The 18496-nt window shown below is 49.6% G+C and overlaps 7 protein-coding genes across 7 annotated transcripts; 4 read left to right on the forward strand and 3 right to left on the reverse strand.

Annotated features, from left to right (window-relative positions):
* Positions 1-323: 323 nt before the first annotated feature.
* TRUGW13939_07788 (uncharacterized protein) lies at positions 324-2651 on the reverse strand (the record flags this gene model as incomplete). Its single annotated transcript, XM_035490925.1, has 5 exons — positions 324-392; positions 457-1842; positions 1900-2073; positions 2154-2480; positions 2556-2651. 5 exons carry the CDS (start codon positions 2649-2651, stop codon positions 324-326), a joined length of 2052 nt encoding a protein of 683 aa, XP_035346818.1.
* Positions 2652-2972: 321 nt separating this feature from the next.
* TRUGW13939_07789 (uncharacterized protein) lies at positions 2973-5355 on the forward strand (the record flags this gene model as incomplete). Its single annotated transcript, XM_035490926.1, has 9 exons — positions 2973-2994; positions 3069-3212; positions 3268-3981; positions 4037-4047; positions 4102-4130; positions 4190-4605; positions 4681-4791; positions 4826-5094; positions 5158-5355. 9 exons carry the CDS (start codon positions 2973-2975, stop codon positions 5353-5355), a joined length of 1914 nt encoding a protein of 637 aa, XP_035346819.1.
* Positions 5356-6534: 1179 nt separating this feature from the next.
* Positions 6535-7537, reverse strand: TRUGW13939_07790 (uncharacterized protein; the record flags this gene model as incomplete). Its single annotated transcript, XM_035490927.1, has 3 exons — positions 6535-6683; positions 6765-6922; positions 6987-7537. 3 exons carry the CDS (start codon positions 7535-7537, stop codon positions 6535-6537), a joined length of 858 nt encoding a protein of 285 aa, XP_035346820.1.
* Positions 7538-11070: 3533 nt separating this feature from the next.
* Positions 11071-13108, forward strand: TRUGW13939_07791 (uncharacterized protein; the record flags this gene model as incomplete). The annotated part of the gene is made up of 2 exons (XM_035490928.1): positions 11071-11552; positions 11608-13108. 2 exons carry the CDS (start codon positions 11071-11073, stop codon positions 13106-13108), a joined length of 1983 nt encoding a protein of 660 aa, XP_035346821.1.
* A 447-nt stretch (positions 13109-13555) lies between these two features.
* On the forward strand, positions 13556-14797 carry TRUGW13939_07792 (uncharacterized protein; the record flags this gene model as incomplete). Its single annotated transcript, XM_035490929.1, has 1 exon — positions 13556-14797. The coding sequence occupies one exon, from the start codon at positions 13556-13558 to the stop codon at positions 14795-14797; it is 1242 nt and encodes a 413-aa protein (XP_035346822.1).
* A 26-nt stretch (positions 14798-14823) lies between these two features.
* TRUGW13939_07793 (uncharacterized protein) lies at positions 14824-16425 on the reverse strand (the record flags this gene model as incomplete). The annotated part of the gene is made up of 6 exons (XM_035490930.1): positions 14824-14970; positions 15031-15596; positions 15646-15861; positions 15915-16053; positions 16102-16242; positions 16312-16425. The coding sequence occupies 6 exons, from the start codon at positions 16423-16425 to the stop codon at positions 14824-14826; spliced, it is 1323 nt and encodes a 440-aa protein (XP_035346823.1).
* A 270-nt stretch (positions 16426-16695) lies between these two features.
* Positions 16696-18338, forward strand: TRUGW13939_07794 (uncharacterized protein; the record flags this gene model as incomplete). Its single annotated transcript, XM_035490931.1, has 6 exons — positions 16696-16841; positions 16892-17083; positions 17143-17252; positions 17308-17361; positions 17420-17567; positions 17633-18338. 6 exons carry the CDS (start codon positions 16696-16698, stop codon positions 18336-18338), a joined length of 1356 nt encoding a protein of 451 aa, XP_035346824.1.
* Between the last annotated feature and the right edge of the window lie 158 nt (positions 18339-18496).

The following is an 18496-nucleotide window of genomic DNA, read 5'->3' on the forward strand; positions in this document are numbered from 1 at the left end:
TTATTCATGTTATTCAGCGATATCAAATTATAAATTCAGTTACTCAAATTCCATTCTCCTTGTTTTTCAATTGCTTCTTTTCTTTGAGTTTGTAGTTGATTACCCAGAGTTTATACAAACAACTACATAGCATTGGTAGATATCAATTGAACAATGATGTGGATATGTAAAAATAAATAAAATGCATAATGTCATTCATTTCAGAAACCTCATTTCAAACAGAAAGAAGAAAGAACCCGTTCCATAGCCAGGCTCAACAAAATAATACGGGTAAATGGATTGAGAGTATTATCACTTCGAGAATCACAATAAGCAGAAATTATCTACCCCTTGATAATCCAGCCACTGTGGACCATAAAATCAAAGATGCGGCCTGCTTTGGCGACGTCGATCTATACAACCAAAGAAATATTAATTAGTTATGGTTCGCTTTTTTTTTCCGGAAAAGAGACATACCTTGCAGATAGTTCGAGCGTCTTTTTTCTTTAGACTGCCATTCTGTTTCATGGATTCCTTGAGCAAAGTCTCCTTGATAACAAGATATGGTTTCGGCTGCACGTGTAAAGCATTGCACAGATCGATTTCTTCCTTGGCTAACAAGTGTAGATCTGGTGCACCTTCATTCTCCAGCTTCCACGGGACTACCCCGTTGAGCGGCTGCACGACGTACTTTGATTTTGCGGCGGGTTGAGGAGTGCCGACATCACCAAAAGCACGATCGAAATCATTAAGCGGGACATTTGTGTCGGGACCGGCTGCCGGTTTGGCGGCCTTTTGGAAGCGTAAAGGTAGCTCGGGTGTTGTGAGTAAGCTGGCTTGCGATGGACCTTCTGGTTGTTGCATCTGTTTCGCCGGACGCACGCTGGCGAGCCGATCAAACGAACCTGTTGGAATGGCGCGCTGCGCTCGTGATTGTTTTTCCTGTTCGTATTTTTCGCCGCTTTTGAGGTCGGTGATGCCATACTGCCGCCATTCTTGCAGCTGAGATATCGCTAGTCGGAGATTGTGTTCGTATTCGAGACCCTTGCAGAACTCTTCAAAGTCGTCGTGGTTCATCATCCGGGAGAAAGGCTTGGCCTTGTTCATCAAGTCCTTTTCTTCCTTTGTTCGCTTCTTCTCTTGCGCCGTGTTTTTCCGGTATTCGAGCAAGTTGTGCTCGAACAAGACCTTTTTCCGCTCCGTCCGCTGAGTTAGGCGCGAATTGTAGATTTCCATAACGGTCATCTTCAGCTCCATTTCAGGTTCCATCTCGCCGTTTGCATTCAGGCCATTGCCAGGCTCAAATTGCATGTGCTGAACGGCCTCTTCGGCCTCGTTGCAGAACTCAGTCTCAAACTCCAGCCGCCCAGGCATATAGCCCTGGACTTCGTGACATGACGGGACACTGGCCGTGGGTTTTTGTTTGGGAGTCGCGGGCGGTGCTGTCTTGGCAGCATCTTTGCGCTCTTCAATGCGCCGCTTTTTGCGTGTTTGAAATTCTTCTTTCGAAATGAGGTCTTGTAAGGTTTTATCTTCGGGATCGGCTCGGGCTGGTAAGGGAAAGTTTGGATTGTCGAGATACGTGTCAACGTAGTGGTCGCGCACTTCCTCCTTGGTGCGGTATCCTCCGATATGGTCGGCGATGTCGGCCCATGATCCTAGCCCGTAGATCTCGGCGCCTTCTAGCAACAATAGTTCCTCATCGGCGCCCCAGTCTTCTGTGTATATAGGCACCGAATTTTGTTCGATTACATGGAAGGGATGGGTTCGGGGGTCATGCGTTTTGGAACTCTCGCCAGCCGCGAAGCATGGAACGCAGAGGTCATATTCAGGACAGGATGAATGCGCGCAAGATATTCGGACCTAGTAGAAAACCATCAGCAAAGGGGGCACAACACACAAAACAAAGTTGTCTCTTACAGTTGAAGTGATATCAATAGAGCAGACGTCGCAATGATATTTGGTGCCGCCTTCTGTGCCGCGCGTAGCGGTCTTCTTCCGGATTACACCCATGGATCGTCCGGCCCTTTCATCCTCCGCCGTATCCGAATCCGTCTCGAAAAGCAAAGCCCCCCAGAAGGCGAAGAGGGCGGTCTATTGTCGGCCAAGGGCGGAGGGAGGTATCGGGAGGCGATGACTATCGCGATATAGCCTTGATTATAGATGAGGTGAACGCGTCTGGGGCGGGGGTCGTTCTCGAGGGCGATAGAGGCGCGTGTAACAGGAGGCCTGTCAGGAACGCTAGGCAAAGTTCTAGAGCAGCCGGCGCGTTTGATTCCTGAATGATGGAGGCTGCAGCGGCGTAGAATGTCGTCGTTGATGTTGCTGCGGTAAGTAAGCGCGGTATCGGCAAGCGCGACAGCCGAGCCTTGGAGGAGCGAGCCAGGTGGGTCTGTATGTCTGCTGTGGTTGGCTGACAGGCCGAGGCGGACGGCCCCTTGAGGCTGGGGCGGAGCTGTGGCAGTGCTGTATTGTGCGGTAATATGATTACCACCTCCCGGCTACCAGCGTGATTAATTACTCTGGCCAACGGTACGGACTCTGTACGGTCAATACGCCCCTGACCGTACGCTCACCGACTCACCCCGCTTTCTGGCAGAACCAGCCTGAATCTCCAGGCACCCCTCACCTGAGACGGCGTTTGTTAGTCCCCCGGGAGTCCCGTTCTTCATTGTCAACACGGGCTCTTGTACCCCCTTCTCTGTAGATATCTCCAACTCATCGTCCCACCTCGCTCGCCCGTCCCTGCCATCTCCTTGTTGCTGACAAATTATTTATATATTTCTTGTCCATACTTTCCCCCGTGACTCCAGGTGTCTCGAGTCGCCTCGCCTGGTGTGTTGGCCGCCCGTCGATCGCTCTTGTGTGGCTGATCGGCAACGGTGCGCTGTGTGCTGTTGCGTAACGACGTACTCCTCGACCGGACAACATCCGACTGAGCTCGAATTAATCCGTTCTTGCTTTCGTCGTCGTCGTTTCTACATCCAGCCACGATGTCGTGGAAAATTACGAAGAGTATGTCGATCGCCCTCAGGAGATAGTTCTGGAAGACAGTCTTGGACTCGGAATCATTTTCTAACACTTTGCAGAGTTAAAGGAGACACACCTAGCTCCCCTCACCCAGTCCTTTGGCCGTTCGTCGTCGACTTCGACCATCAAGGGTGACGCAGCCGACGAGACACCAGCAACCTCGCAACCCCCGAGCGTGGTATCACAAAGTTCAAATGGGATTGGTATGTGCACAGAACCTATGAGCATTGGAGAGGCGATGCTAATTAGGACGTAAAGCAACTGCCGAGGATTTGATCTCTCCCCCTGTTGCGGAAGTGAAGAAGCCGGGTATCCTCATCGTGACCCTGCACGAAGGCAAAAATTTCTCGCTTTCTCCTCATTATCAGCAAGTTTTTGACTCTCATTTCCAAAACAACAATGGTCCCATTCGCCCCAATTCGTCCTCTTCTCATTCCGGCCAACCCGCGGGCTCTTACACCCAGCCCGTTCGTCCGCAGTCTATCAGCAGCGGCATCAACGCTGCGCCAACAATCCACGGACGGTACCTAACTAAGTACCTACCCTATGCGCTCCTTGATTTCGAAAAGAACCAGGTCTTTGTCGATGCGGTGTCCGGCACGCCAGAGAACCCACTATGGGCAGGCGACAACACCGCCTATAAATTTGACGTTTCCCGCCAGACTGAATTGAGCGTCCAAATATATCTCCGCAACCCAGCTGCTCGGCCTGGAGTCGGGCGTAGCGAGGATATCTTCCTCGGAGTGGCGAAAATGCAGCCGCATTTGGAGGAGAGGAAGCCCTACGTTGAGGACCCCAAACTTAGCAAAAAGGACAACCAGAAGGCGGCCGCCGAGCAGGAGAAGATCGCTGGACAACGCGGCACCGAGTGGCTGGAATTGCAGTTTGGAACTGGCACAATCAAGGTTGGCGCTTCCTTTGTGGAGACTAGAGCTCAAAGTATGAAACTTGAAGATTTTGATCTTCTTAAAGGTGTGTCTTTTTTTTTAACAAAATATTTTCTGCGTGCTAATTTATATGTGAACAGTTGTCGGAAGGGTACGAGCTCCGAGTGTATATGTGTTTAAATCGGAACTGACTGACTTTTTATAGGGCTCGTTTGGAAAAGTCCTGCAAGTGCTGTAAGTTTCAGCTCTTATTGCTACGGGGTTTTTTGTTCCGAATTGTTGACAATTTGTAGAAAGAAAGACACTGGCCGTATCTATGCTCTCAAGACGATCCGCAAAGCACATATCATTTCTAGGTCAGAAGTTGCGCACACGTTAGCAGAGCGATCGGTCCTTGCTCAGATCAACAACCCATTTATCGTGCCTTTGAAGTTCACTTTCCAATCGCCAGAAAAGCTGTACTTTGTCCTTGCATTTGTCAATGGTGGCGAGCTGTTCCACCACCTCCAAAGAGAACAGCGCTTTGATATCAACCGAGCCCGCTTCTACACTGCCGAATTGCTCTGTGCGCTCGAGTGTCTTCATGGCTTCAAGGTGATCTACCGGGACCTGAAGCCAGAGAATATTCTGCTGGACTACACTGGCCATATCGCCCTGTGCGATTTCGGACTGTGTAAACAGGATATGAAGGACGAGGATCGGACCAACAGTGAGTTTTTTTTTGAGCTTTTTGGCAAAATTCACGCACGAAGATGAGACCTTGCTGACATTGACACTTCGACAGCCTTTTGCGGTACACCCGAGTATCTCGCACCGGAACTGCTTCTTGGAAACGGCTACACAAAGACAGTGGACTTTTGGACATTGGGAGTTTTACTATACGAAATGCAAGTTGGTGCTGAAATATTCGAGGCCAATTAACTAACAAGTGCACAGGTTGACGGGACTGCCACCGTTTTATGACGAAAATACAAACGAAATGTACCGCAAGATTCTTCAAGAGCCATTGACATTCCCTGGCCCAGAGATTGTTCCTCCGGCAGCTCGTGACCTTTTGACGCGTTTGCTAGACCGTGATCCTCAGCGCCGGCTGGGATCCAACGGAGCGGCAGAAATCAAGGCACACCATTTCTTCTCGAATATTGATTGGCGCAAGCTTCTGCAGAGGAAGTACGAGCCGACATTCAAGCCTAATGTGGTACGTTACCTTTTTTTTTTTTTTTTGTGATTGAAAGGAATGCTTGCTAACATTATTTATCAGTCGGATGCCCGGGATACGACCCAATTCGACGAGATCTTCACTGAGGAAGTCCCTCGAGACTCGTATGTCGATGGACCAGGACTGTCGCAGACCATGCAGCAACAATTCACCGGCTGGTCGTACAACCGACCGATCCCGGGACTCAGCGATGCGGGAGGAAGTGTCAAAGACCCGTCATTCGGCAGTATTCCTGAATAAGCTATCTTCCTGTTCGGAAATAGGCCTGATGACTGGTTAAAGAGAAAGAGAGAGAGCAAAGAGCGAAAGAAAGAAGAAGAAAAAGAAGAAAAGGCAGGACCTTATACTCATGAGCCTCTCGATGTCTTTCCACCAATTTTTCTCTTTTTTTTTCTTTTCTGTTTTTTTTTGTCGGTTTAGCAGAATCATATATCATGTGAATGTCTACTTTTTTTTTCTTTTTAAGATTTTGCGGCAAGTCCACGTGCAATGTTGATGAGGTAGAACATGTAGATGTTATGAATGATACTCGTATGTGTAGATGTTGATTCTGAAATATATTTCTTAGTCTCTTAGTCTTCGATTTTGCGTGTATGACATTGAAGACACCTGAACAGTTGGACTAGACTTGCCATATGGGCCATGGCATGAATTGAACTTATCGATGGCCGAACTTAGGAGGATTCGGGACATTATACTTTACAGAGAAAAAAATCTCTTGACAGTCGTAGAGGTCGTGTATAAGCATCAAGTATCAAGGACAACAGCGTCTGCTCCACATAGGCTAGAACCTCCCTAGAAATTATCTCTGGCAACGAATCGCGAAAAAAAGATCTCCCTGGTATCTTATCATCGATAACCCATGTAAGCTTCTCAACATCTCCTTGGTCATTCTTCTTGAAATTCAGTAACCATGCATCAGTTCCATAGTGAAACAGACCCCGCTTCGTCCGCTCCTCTGCCGAGGGCAAGAAGGAAAACGTAGCATTGTGATGATGCGTCAGCGTATGGATTTGTGAGATCTTCTCATTAATGCTGAATTTGAGAACTCCGTCCTCCTCAAATACCTCGAAAAAGAAGGCCTTGGTAGAATGAACATACGTTCCGATGAGTTCTTTACCCGATGGCTGGGGAGTATTCGGGATTTGTTCCTTTTTCTAGTGTTTCGACAATCTTCTAGTATCCCGCTCTCCAGTTCTTGGTTGTTTTTTGAGCAACTGGAAGAAGATCTATTGTGGTCTCGAGGTTCAAGACAGCCTGAAGAAGCGTTTGAGCAACCCAATCGGCAATATCACCTTGCGAGATCGAGTTTGTCAAGACCACGATTGCTATCTGCTTCTCGGTAGCAACATGATACAATGGTTGTAACCAGGGAGGGCACCGTTGTGATAGAAGACAAGGTTACTATTGGATTTAGATCTAATCACCGGCATAGCTTTTACTAGGGCCTGGGTTGAACCCTGTTTTTCCAAACTGTGCTGGTAGAGTGACTTTGGCAAAACCAAGCCCGTACATTTCGTCGAATGAGGCTGATTTGTTGATGAAGCTGTGACCAAATAGAATGTTGTCTATGTGATAAAGAGGCGATTCTTCGCCCTAGAGAATCGATACTAAGAGGCCACCCCACGAGAGTAGATCATGAAGTGTACTTCGGACTCCCCCAGCCGGCGACATGAATTTCCCATCCGTGAATCTGACATCACCAATCCGCCACTTCGTCTTGTCATCCAGGACTGCGTATGGCAATGCTGTCGAACCCGCTGGAATTTCCGATTCGATAACTGAAGATTGAGACATGCCGACCTGGCTGAGAACGCGTGACTCTAGAGCTTGGCCCCATGACACATTCGCGACTCGTTCAATAATCTCACCAGCTAGAGCGTACATCCAGTTGTTGTACAACCACTTGGAACGGGTTTGGGTATAGCGCTGGCAAGTGCTTGCACATGGCAACAGTAAAATCCTTGGGTATGTTAATCTCGTTATTCGCACCAAGCCACATGGCATCTAAGCCGGGCAGACCTGTCTGGTGGGACAAGAGATCAATCAATGTGAGCTGGTCAGCAGGCATTGGGCCGGCGATGGAAGAGAGCTCAGGTAGGTATGTGGTGATGGGTTCGTTCCATTGGAGCTGGCCCTCATGAACCAACTGCGCGACCGTGGCTGCGACGAAAGATTTCGATAAGGAGCCAATTGGATATCGCGTTGTAGATTCAGCAACTCGCTGACTTTCAACGTCTGCAAAGTGTAGGTGGTGCTCAAGCAGGATTTCGCCATACTTTATGACTCCAACAGACATGCCTGCCGTTCCACCGATTTCACGGAGAGCACGTATTGAAGGGATAATATCGTTGATATTTTCGCGGATGTCATGGCTGGAGGACGTTGTGACAGGCAATAAACGGAACCGGGGGGCAACCATGGTAAGAGGCCAAAAGACTTGCCCTAGACCTGCAAGCATCCTATATTATTGCTTGTGGAGTTTCAGTCAGAATCACGACTAGCTATAACAAGAGGGGGATATTGAGAAAACAAAGGGATGCGCGGTATTGTAGCTTTATTTGCTGGAAATTAATTCCGAAATATGAAACCAGAAGGGAAACGAAAAAGAAAGAAAGAGAACCGAAGGAAAATAACAGCAGGGCTCAAATAATTGTACCTAGAGCTGGGCTATTATTGTTTGGGGTGTTCATAAGGCACATGTGTATCCCAGTTGACCGGCAAAAGAGACCCTAGTCGTACTACCTATGATATAGATAGATTTGACAGAATAATGCAGCTCTCTTTTCCCAAAGGGTGGCAAGAATGAATCTACCGAATTCATGTGACGTACCTTCCGAAGACGTTTGATTCCTATCTAGGGTTGCGGTTCTCTAAGACAGCAAGCATGAGAAAGGAACTTATCTGCAAGGATTCGCAGGAAGGTTTGATCCTGTGGGCATATGTAACAGGCTTGACCCTTTGTAGCTCCGTAGTGAGGCTATTCCCAGATCTAGCACCGCGGGTTAGGGTTGTTACCCTTCCCTGCACAAGGCTCCCTTAGTGATAGCCTCAGCCGTCACAATTCAGTCATAACACATCCACTCTAGCAATATAAAGATGCTATAAATGAGCATTGTTAACTTAGACTATCCCAGAATTTTGGTGTAGCTAGGACCTCAGTCTCGGCATCAGAACCACACCGGTCTATCTTATCACAACTCTAATCCTCGTCAACATGGATCACGATGGAATTGGCCTGCGTGCCTAACTCGGAGGAAACGATGGAGTCGTGTATGACCACTTTGGTCTATTCATAAGGCCTGGTGGGGGATTGAAGCTTCGGGGTATCAAGTTAGCGAAATCAATAATGCCCATAAAAGGCGTATTACCGAAAGCTTCGCGTGTTTTATCTGTAAACGAGGTTATATTGACCAGAGCATAAGAAGAGACAGAAATAAATACGTATTGGATAATATTGGGAAAATTGAGCACTGGGTTAAGATATAAAGACTAGGTTATTGGAGGCTAAACAACTTGGGAATAAAACAGGACTGTCAAAGATTCAAAGGAGTCAAAGCTGTCAACAACACGTGCTTCCCAAGTATACTACTACATATAACTACGGAGTACTCCGTGCCAAGTACGTAATTAGCCCTCTCATGTCATTGTCACTGTCACTGTCACGGTCACTGTATAAATAGCACCCCACTCTATCCCCAATACAGCTAGCGCATACTAATAAAATTTAGCTCGCTTCTCGTGTCCTGGCTGGTCAAGTCAGCGGAGCAGAGGGGTGCACGTGGGTGGGGCTCCCGCAGCCACCCGCGAATAGGAAACAATGCAATTGAAAAAGCACAGACTGAGTGGGGAATGGGCTGGGGAAGGCTATTCGCACGACGTCAACAATGGGTTGATCTCTATGCACTCCGTACCAGGGGGTTGGAATTTTGTTGTTGGTTGGGATTGTTATTGTTGTCGATTTATATCTTTTTATATGCAGTACATAGCTTTTCTGTCAGTGTATACTGGTAGTATATAGATGCATGTTCAAATACTGTGCCTTTGCCAAACCATGGATGTGGCAACACTTCGGAACGCGGAACCAGGAGGCAGAGTTTTTTCTAGCCAACCACTGGAGAGACTACGAAGGCTACAGGTTGGTGTGGGTGCCACCGAGTGGGCTATGGCTAGTGGCGCACGTGTTGTGTCGTTCGAGAACATCTGATCCACCCTCCATGACAGTGGAAAGTGACAGGCAGACTCGCCTAATGCAGGCACCAGGCGGCTAAGCAATGAACAAGCAATGTCAAGCATGGGCTAGAAGAATGTGGGCGTTCCGTTCTAGTACGAATCGAGTACCCATCTCCTTTGAGGCTTGGTGGCGACGGCTGAAAATTTTGTTGCCCGGTGAAACACTGGGTTCCCTGGTCGTCGGGCGTCTGTTTCCATCTCTCTGCGAGAGTTTAAATTTGCTGATGCTGTAGTACAGCTTGGCATCTTCAAGGCGGCTCATAAGCTCCGAATCGATGACCGCTGGATACGTAAGACCAAGACTCTAAAGAACCCCGGCGTCGATCTGGTGCATGTCAGTTCGAATAAATAGAATATATGAAACATCCTTGACAATTTCCCAAGGTGACATCGACGCGAAGATCCCGGCGGCCCCTGGCAAGTCGGACTCGCAAGTCGCATGTAGTAGGTAGTACGCAGGTCGCAGCGTGGCGGCCCCTAGTCCACGAACCACCAGGCAAAAAAAAGATCGTAGCAGCGACAAATGATAATTCCCATAGACTGCATACTGTCATGCATGCTAGAAAAGCTGGATCGGCTAGCTCCGGGCCTACCGACGCTCGGTTCGAAGCTCCCAATAATAACCCATCTAGCAAACTCGAGTCAGCCTCGCGATGAACTGCCAGCCCGTGGAGAAGAGTGCACCCACGAGGGAAAAAAAAAGAAACAAAAAAAACAAAAGGTGATAGGAAGATGAAGTAGGTAATCTAACTAATAACAATAAATAATAATAATAAACAATCGTTAACAAAAGCGAGAGGGCGCGCGTGGCATGGTCGAACGAGGCTTGATGATTCGCCCGGCAGTGGAAAGTATAATTCGTGTCTCAGCGAGAATAAAGCGGGACTCCAGGGTCAGGCTGTCACTGGGCACTCGGGATTGGCGGTAAAAAGATCAATTAGATCGTTGATCGAATCGCAAGTAATATTATCACGATGCAAGTTGACGGAAGTCGGGACAGGCACAGCACAGCGCGCGTGACCAGGAGCAGGTGCAGGAAGCTTAGCGACGCATGCTTATATAATACAATTCGTATCCACTGATTCAGGTAGGCGCAGAGAGGCAACTTGAGGAAGGCGCAGAGCAGAGTTTTGCGCAAGGAAAGAGCGACCCGGCGGCGACGGTCAGCATGACGCTTGCAGCCGACCCCGCGCTAGGCCCAATGAGGGCGCCCGCAAAGAGCAATGAAGACGGCCGCTGCACACACGTGTGCGGACGCCCCGCGCTGATTGGGCGACGGCTCTGGGGAGAGCCCTTTTCGCAGTATCGCCAGCTTCGGCCGTCAACAACTGCAACTCTGGCCCATCATGGCTGCGCTTAACTCGGTTCCATCGGCGCTGGCCCATACGGTGGAGGGGAGAGCTGTGCGCTCCGCTGGCATATCAGCGACCCCCATGCCAAAACGTGCCTCTGCCAGCCCCGCCCACGCCCTGTCTATATAACCAGATCTGCCCTCGCCATCGCTCTGTTTCTGGAAGCCGGACGACTCGCAACTCTCAAGCCTCGCCTTGATCTGCCTTGGCTTTCTGCCACTTCTCTTGGCTATTGTCGCGTTTCTTGGCTCTTGGTGCGTTTGTGCGAACTCGTGTTCGTCGGTGGAAAGAGTAATTGCGTGCTGACTTGCATCTAGATCGTTTCTCTCTCTAGACGAGCAGGTACAGAGAAATTCAACCAGCCAGCACAATGACCACTCTCGGTCCCAACCCTCCCCATGGCCCCGACATGGGAGGCCACCCCGAGTCCGAGGACATGCACCCTCACGAGAAGGACGCCTTCGACAAGCTGCTCCGTCCCGACGACAGCTACACTCCGGAGGGCGTCTACTGGGCCGATCTGCCCATCGGAAAGCGAGTTGGCTTTGTCTCCAAGATCGACCGTGAGGAGGCTGCTCGCGAGCTGCGCACCATCGGCCGCATGATCAAGGAGGATCCTCTGTCGCCCGTCAGCTTCTACTTCAAGAACATGGTTCTACCCGGTGCCGGTTTGCTTTTGGAGGGTTATGTCCTGTTCTCCATCGGTAATGTCACCCCGCTGCTCCAGGCCGCCTTCCCCGACTGCTGGAAGCACCACACCACTTGCAACATCAACTGGATCAACTCGATCAACTATCTCGAAGTTGCTGGTATCATCGTTGGTCAGATTCTCGTCGGTTACTTGGGTGACATGTAAGTTGCACACGTCTCAATGCTGTCTGTCGTTCCACTCGCTAAACTTGTCCAGGATCGGTCGTCGCTGGGGTTTGATCCAGGATGCCGCCATCATGTTTGTCGGTCTGCTGATGCTGACTGCTGCTTGGGGTCTCACCGAGAACGGCTGGATTATCTGCTACGCCTGGTCTCTCTTCTTCTACAGTATCGGTGTCGGTGGTGAATACCCCATGACTGCCACATCCGGTATGGAGAACGCTGTTGGGTCTGGTCGTGTTTCGACCCGCGACGATCGCCTTCACCGTGGCCGCAAGGTCACCAGCGCTTTCCTCATGCAGGGTTGGGGTCAGTTCCTCAACCAGGTCATCCTCATCCTGCTCCTCCTTATCTTCCACTCCGGTTCCAGCCAGCCCCCATACTCGCCTCTCTCCGCCCAGTGGACCTACCGTGTCTCGTTCGCTATTCCTGCTGTCGGTACTCTCTGGCTCACCTACTACCGTGCCTACCACATGAAGGGCGCCTCCAACCAGCTCCAGGCCATCAAGAAGAAGGCCTCGGTTACTGGCTACGATGTCGAGTCTCTGCGCATGACCTTCAAGCACTTTGGTTTCCGTCTCTTTGCTACTTCGGCTGGCTGGTTCGCCAATGATGTGTTCTTCTACGGAAACAAGCTGTTCCAATCTCAGTTCATTGCCGTCATCCTGCCCAACGAGAAGTCGGTTATGCCCAACTGGCTTTACAGTTTGCTCAACATTGGTGTCTCCCTGTTCGGATACTATGCTGCCTCGTTCTTAATTGATAACAAGCTGTACGGCCGTAAGTGGATGCAGCAGGTGGGTTTCCTCATGTGCTTCATCTTCTTCATCATTCCGGGCTTCAAGTACAAGTACTACACCTCGTCCGAAAACATCCACTCTTTCCAGGCCATGTATTTCCTGTCTTCTTTCTTCAACCAGTTCGGCCCCAACTGTGTCACCTTCGTTGTCGCCGCCGAATGCTACCCGGCTTCTATCCGTGCCAGTGCTCACGGTATGTCTGCTGCCTGGGGCAAACTGGGTGCTTTGGTCACCGCTATCATGGGCTCGTACACCACCGTCCAGCAGCGTTTCTACATTGTCCCATGGTTCGGTCTTGCCGGCATGGTGGTCACATTCTTTTTCCTTCCTGACACCACCGGTCTCGACCTGAAGGAGCAGGAGCGCCGTTGGTGGTACATCCGCCAGGGCCGTGAGAACGATTACCATGGTGTCGCCATCCACCCTCAGCACTTGTCTTTGTGGGAACGCTTCCGCGGTGTTAGCAAGAACTACGACGCCGACCTCGACTACAAGCAAAAGCTGGAGGACTACCGTGTCGAGTGGGAGGCCGGCATCTCCCGCAAGCTCTCTAACGAGGACGGCGAGCTTGATGTCGACACTGAGGAGCACCTCTTTGAAGGCCACGTCCACACCTACTTTGAGCGTACCAGCCCAATGTTCCGTGGCAACGAAAAGACCGTCCAAAAGTTCTCTGCTCTGCCTCCTGCCGCCAACTCGATTGAAAGTGATACTACCGAGGCTGTGACTGAGAAGTAGTTTTTTTTACCTTCTCGGTCTACCTGCCCAAAACGGCCTCGCGCCTACATGCATCTTTTTTCCCTTTTTTACCCCCATTGACCCAGATTAGATATCCATGTGTGATTAGTTCGTGTTGATAATTTGTTCGCATTTGGTTCTGTTCTTTTTAGAGCCACGACCATGCCTAGTTGGCGCTGTGAATAGCCTAATTATAATTCTTGCCTATTTTTTTAACCTTTTATGATCTTTAAATAGATGATGTAAGCATAGTAGTACTCCGTAGAGAAGTAGAGACAAGATGCCCGTAAACGGCGGTCCCACCCTGACTTGGTGGGGCATCGATCGAAGACTACATTCCAGTCCACCACTTCTCTGGCGAACGTCCCACAACTCACAATCCACAATCCAGGCAAATCAATAATGAAGAACCCACAGCCATAGCTATCTATACAGGCAAAAAAGAAAATGCCGGTATATGCCTTTGGCTCCAACGGCTCCGGCCAACTGGGCATCGGCCACACGGACGACGTCTGCACGCCAACGCGCTGTTTTTTCTCGAGACCTGACGATAGCACCACCACCAGTAGCACTGGTGGTGGTAGTGATACTACTATCGATACCGATCCCGATAAGGTTATAGATGAAGATAGAGATCGGGTCCGCCGCATCGCCGCAGGCGGTAATCACACCATCATCCTATACGCCAGTGGAGCCGCGTATGCGGCAGGAATGAACGCCGATGGGCGCTGTGGAGTTGGGGATGTAAACTCTAATTATTCGTTTTCTCCTTCTACAACTAAATCTGAAACTGATTTGGGCGGGGAAGAAAGAAGAATGTTGGTTCGGTTTGCGCGTGTTAGGCTTGAGCTGGCGGATGGCCGTGTTGTGGATCGGTTCGCCGATGTATCTGCGTCGTGGGCTGCGACGGTGTTTGTAGCGCTGTGCGGAGAGGAGGTTTATGTCGTGGGATCGGGGGAGAAAGGGGAATTGGGACTTGGTGAAGCTTGTCAGATAGCTGCTGAACCAACGGTTATAACCGATTTCCCTCCGGCAGGGTCAAGTGTCACGGCTATTGCTAGCGGAATGAGCCATGTGGTTTGTGTCTTGTCGAATGGACATGTCTACGGCTGGGGCGCTGCGCGAAAGGGGCAGTTGGGTCATTCAGCAACAGCATCAAAGGCGGCGTGGGTGCCCGTTAGTATTGAAGATGTATCGTTTCGCGCAGATGGCGCCGCGTGTGGAAGGGAGTTTACGGTTGTTGTCGGCCGTGCCTCTGGGGAATACGTTGTTCTTGGGTCTGATAAATGGGGTATTGTTTCTGGTGCTACTTCTTCTGCTGCAGAAACAAACCTCAAAAAGGGGCGTGTTTCTACAAGCTGGCATGGAGTCTATATACACAACGCTGCCGATAACTCTCTTGTGGCCTGGGGCCGCAACGACCGCGGCCAGCTTCCGCCGTCTTCATTGTCCGAAAAAAAAGTCGCGCAGTTCGCGGCGGGCAGTGAGCATGCTGTTGCACTCCTGTCCGATCTGACGGTTGTCTCGTTTGGGTGGGGCGAGCATGGGAACTGTGGTGCGGCGGTGGACGCGCAGGGAAACGTCAAGGACCGGGTTAATGAGATTCCGCTGTCGCTGGCCGACGATGAGCGCGTAGTCCGCGTGGCTGCTGGCTGTGCGACGAGCTGGGTTGTGACGACTCGTGGCTGAGTATCAACAAGATTTTATCCTCTAGGTCAGTCGAAAAGACCGAGGTTCCGGACCTGTGATATACGCTGCGTTGGCGGAATGGCCGTCTCGTCAGGATCCGGCTGCTTCGTCTCTGATGGGAATGATGGGTAGCTGTCTGTCAGTGGCCGTGGACGGCCTTCATGATATGCACCCTAAACAAATCAGCAATCAGAATGAGTAGTACAACTCACTCTTGAAAAGTAGGAACAAACCGCTTCGACCTTGGAGTTCCAGGTCAAGATATCCTCCTGTTCTTCCTCATAGTCCTGCTCATCCCACTGTCTGTCGTCGTCTGCCGGCACAAAGAGACTGTCGGTTAGGTCTGCAAATGCAGACCTCGACGCATCCGTCGAAATAATCTCAGACCGAGAAGGCGGAGGAGGCAACGGCCGAGATGCTGAAGACCGTGCCGACGGCGTCGGTGGAGGCATTGACGGTCTTCCACTAGCAGGCACACGCTGAGCTGCCGGCCGGGCAGAGAGCTGGGATGCCGGTCTCGATGATGAGGCTGGCTGGTCGTCGTCGTTGTCATCAACTTCGCCTCGCGTCATCAGAGTGAATTCGGCTCCGATTCCTTCCGACTTATAGGTCAGTTGCATGGGTCGACAGGGCCGCGTGTACCGTGCGGTAATCGGCGTTTTCAAGCTGTCTGCATGGATGACTACGGCTTTGAAGTCTTTGGCGCTGATTGCAACGTGCAGGCCGTCTTTGACCATGTATTCATCGAAATCTTTACTGTCAAGCGTTACAGATGTATGCAGCGGCTGTTTCAATATCTCTAGCTTGTGTGTCAGCGTAGTTCAACCAACAAAGAAAAATAAAGCTACCCTTTCCGTCGGTGATTTTATTGGTAAAACTAGTAAATACGGCTTTACCGCCATCAGGATACATGTCAAGCTGCTCCGCCGAGGGGCTAAAGTAATCGATAATCTCCCGAAGGAGCTTAGACTCGACTCGCCACTGGTTCTGCGTTCTGGATTGATCAAACATGGCGTGTTGCACATTGATCGGTTCGTATGTGAGTCTGTATGACTTGACGACGCCTGCAAGTATAAATAGCCTGCTGAAGCCAAATATGCAAATAGATTCAACGCACCCTGACCACATATCATTTTGATAATCAGCCTACATTCGGGATCGTCAGGAGTATCGCGGAGTTCCACGTCACAGCGTTCTACTGCAGTGTCCTTGTCACGCGACTCGCTAGCTCGGCCCTTGAAGACTGAGAGCAATGCCTATCAGAGTCAGACTTCAAATGAATACCAGTATCACCAGAAACGTACCTTGAGGTATAATTGGCACGAGAAAGGATCTGCATTCTGGCCTCTAGCTAGGCTGAAAGAGTATTTTGAAAAGAACTTGTCTGAATCGAGGACAAAAGACGAATATGCAGTTTTCGCCGTGTTCAATGCGCTGAAACGGAGCTATAAATAGAAAGACAAAAAAAACACAAGTCAGCTCCAGGCAAATGGTGGCCCTCTCGATCTAATTACCATGTCATATTCGGCCTCAATCGACACGCTTTCGTTGAACTTGGTGAGACACACAAGCGCGTCGTGCAGCCGAAACAGCGCGGGCGGCTCCATAGAAAACGACAGTGTTGCCATGCTAAGCGTTTAAAAGACGAGTGTTGGTTGGTGTCGGTGTGGATGGTGAGGTTAAAGAGTGAAGACAAAGACGTATGTTGACCCCACTTTGTTTATTGGCCAATAAAGCTGTAGGCAGTACTACCGCTCCTGTCAGTGAAGAGAAACTGACAAAACGTCCACAAACAGTTTCCTTTTTAGAAAAGCAATAAATATTGGGATATAAAATGGCTCTTCCTGAGTATTTTCTCCGTTTCTTCTTTCTTCACTCACCATCAAACTCACGGCAAAATGGTTGATCTGCCTCTCGACGTGCTCCTCCTGATACTGGACAACATCACAGTCAGTGCTCTCATTACCGGCGACTATGAGGACCTCTTTCAATGCGCATTGACCTGCAAATCGCTGACGAAACCAGCTCTGAGTTCTCTGTATCAGTTAGTAACTTGCGTTGTCAGATCTTTTTCGCCTTTCTAACATCTTATAGAACACCCCCAAGAGATCTGGAAGAGCCGCGGCTCTCCATAAACGAAGAGAACAATGCACGCAAATGTGCAAACATGTGGCGATCCATTATCCTGTCTATGTGCAAAGACAGGACATATCTACCTTACTACGAATACATTAAATCCTTTTATCTTGGCAGTCTGAGGGATATGCTTTCAAGATCAATAAACGAGTAAGTTTCGAAGCTCGGTCTACAGAAGCGCACTAATGAGACAGTGATTTTTTTATCAGGGATCTTGATGAACTCATGCACCGCGAAAACGAGGACGTTGGTGGCAAGAGATTAAAGCTTTCAAAGGGGGATCTAACTGCAACGACAGCGATGGATATTTTGTGCCCATGTGAGTGGATATACGAATACACATAACTCGTCGTTTTTATTCTAATGCGGAATAGTAATCTTTAAAAAGGCGTATAAGATCACAAAGCTCGTGGGGAACGTGGGGAAAGGTATGACTGCATGCACGCACTCTAAATCATAAGATTACGTGCTAATACTCGTTTCTAGATGATTGTTTTCCACTCAGAGCCTGGGTTAGCCACTTGCCTAATCTACAGTCCCTCTCCCTTTCGCATAGTTATCTCTTGGGCGACAACGCTCAAGAAAGCATATGCGAGCATTGCCCGAGTTTCAAGGAGCTGAATGTGAACTATTGGTATGTCTCAGAAAATGATTTCAATGTATAAATCTTAAATTCGCAAGCTTGTAACATTATTACAGGGCCTGTGACTATCAAGCAGAATGCGTTCTCAAAGGCCTCCGTCCGAATTCGTTGACTTCTTTCGGGGTTGCTTTTAGTTATGGACCGTGTGTTATCCGTGCAATTGGTTGCCACTCAAAATCACTTACCACATTAACCCTACCTAGTCTTCCTCGAGTGGCCTTCATCGAGCTGCCGACCATCGGGGCTTTCGAGGCCCTTGAAACTCTCCGCATTTTCCGTTTGTCACCAGAAACCTGCAGCGGTGAGATGATCCCGGCTGTCGCGAAATGGATCTACCATTGCAAGAATCTGCTGTACCTAGATCTCAGCTTTGCTTGGAGAACTTCATGCATCGAAACCCTAATGCTGGCCGTCGGGGAATTAAACCAGTTACGCAAGCTCCAGCTATGGGATCGTGGGTCACCAGCCCAACTCAGGGCTCTGCCGCGCTTACCCAACCTCGAGACGTTGAATTTCCATGGGAAGGATATGGATGATGACATTTGGCCGTCGTTTTTCGGTTTGGAGAAGCTCACTACTCTCCGCTTATACGGGACCTCCAAGTTCACGGCCCGGGGTATTCTTGACTTTATCTCACAGCTAGGTCCGGGCAATAAGGGTATCTACATCACGGTCCGTATAAATGATAAGTTCTCAGAGGAAGAAGTCGCTGCTATCAAAGACACACTGGAACAAAAAGCCAGGGGGACCTTCGACTATTAGTTACGGAACATGTGAAATCAATAACGACTTCCCACAGAAAAACGTATTCCAAAGTAGCCTACTTAGTTTTGAACGAGTAGGCCGTCTATAGTATGTAATAATAGTCAAATACGTACCATCACTTGTAGCGGGGTTCAGCATTCCAAAAAGATAGTAAC

This window comes from Talaromyces rugulosus, chromosome IV, assembly GCF_013368755.1.
Source record: "Talaromyces rugulosus chromosome IV, complete sequence".
Lineage (NCBI taxonomy): Eukaryota > Fungi > Ascomycota > Eurotiomycetes > Eurotiales > Trichocomaceae > Talaromyces > Talaromyces rugulosus.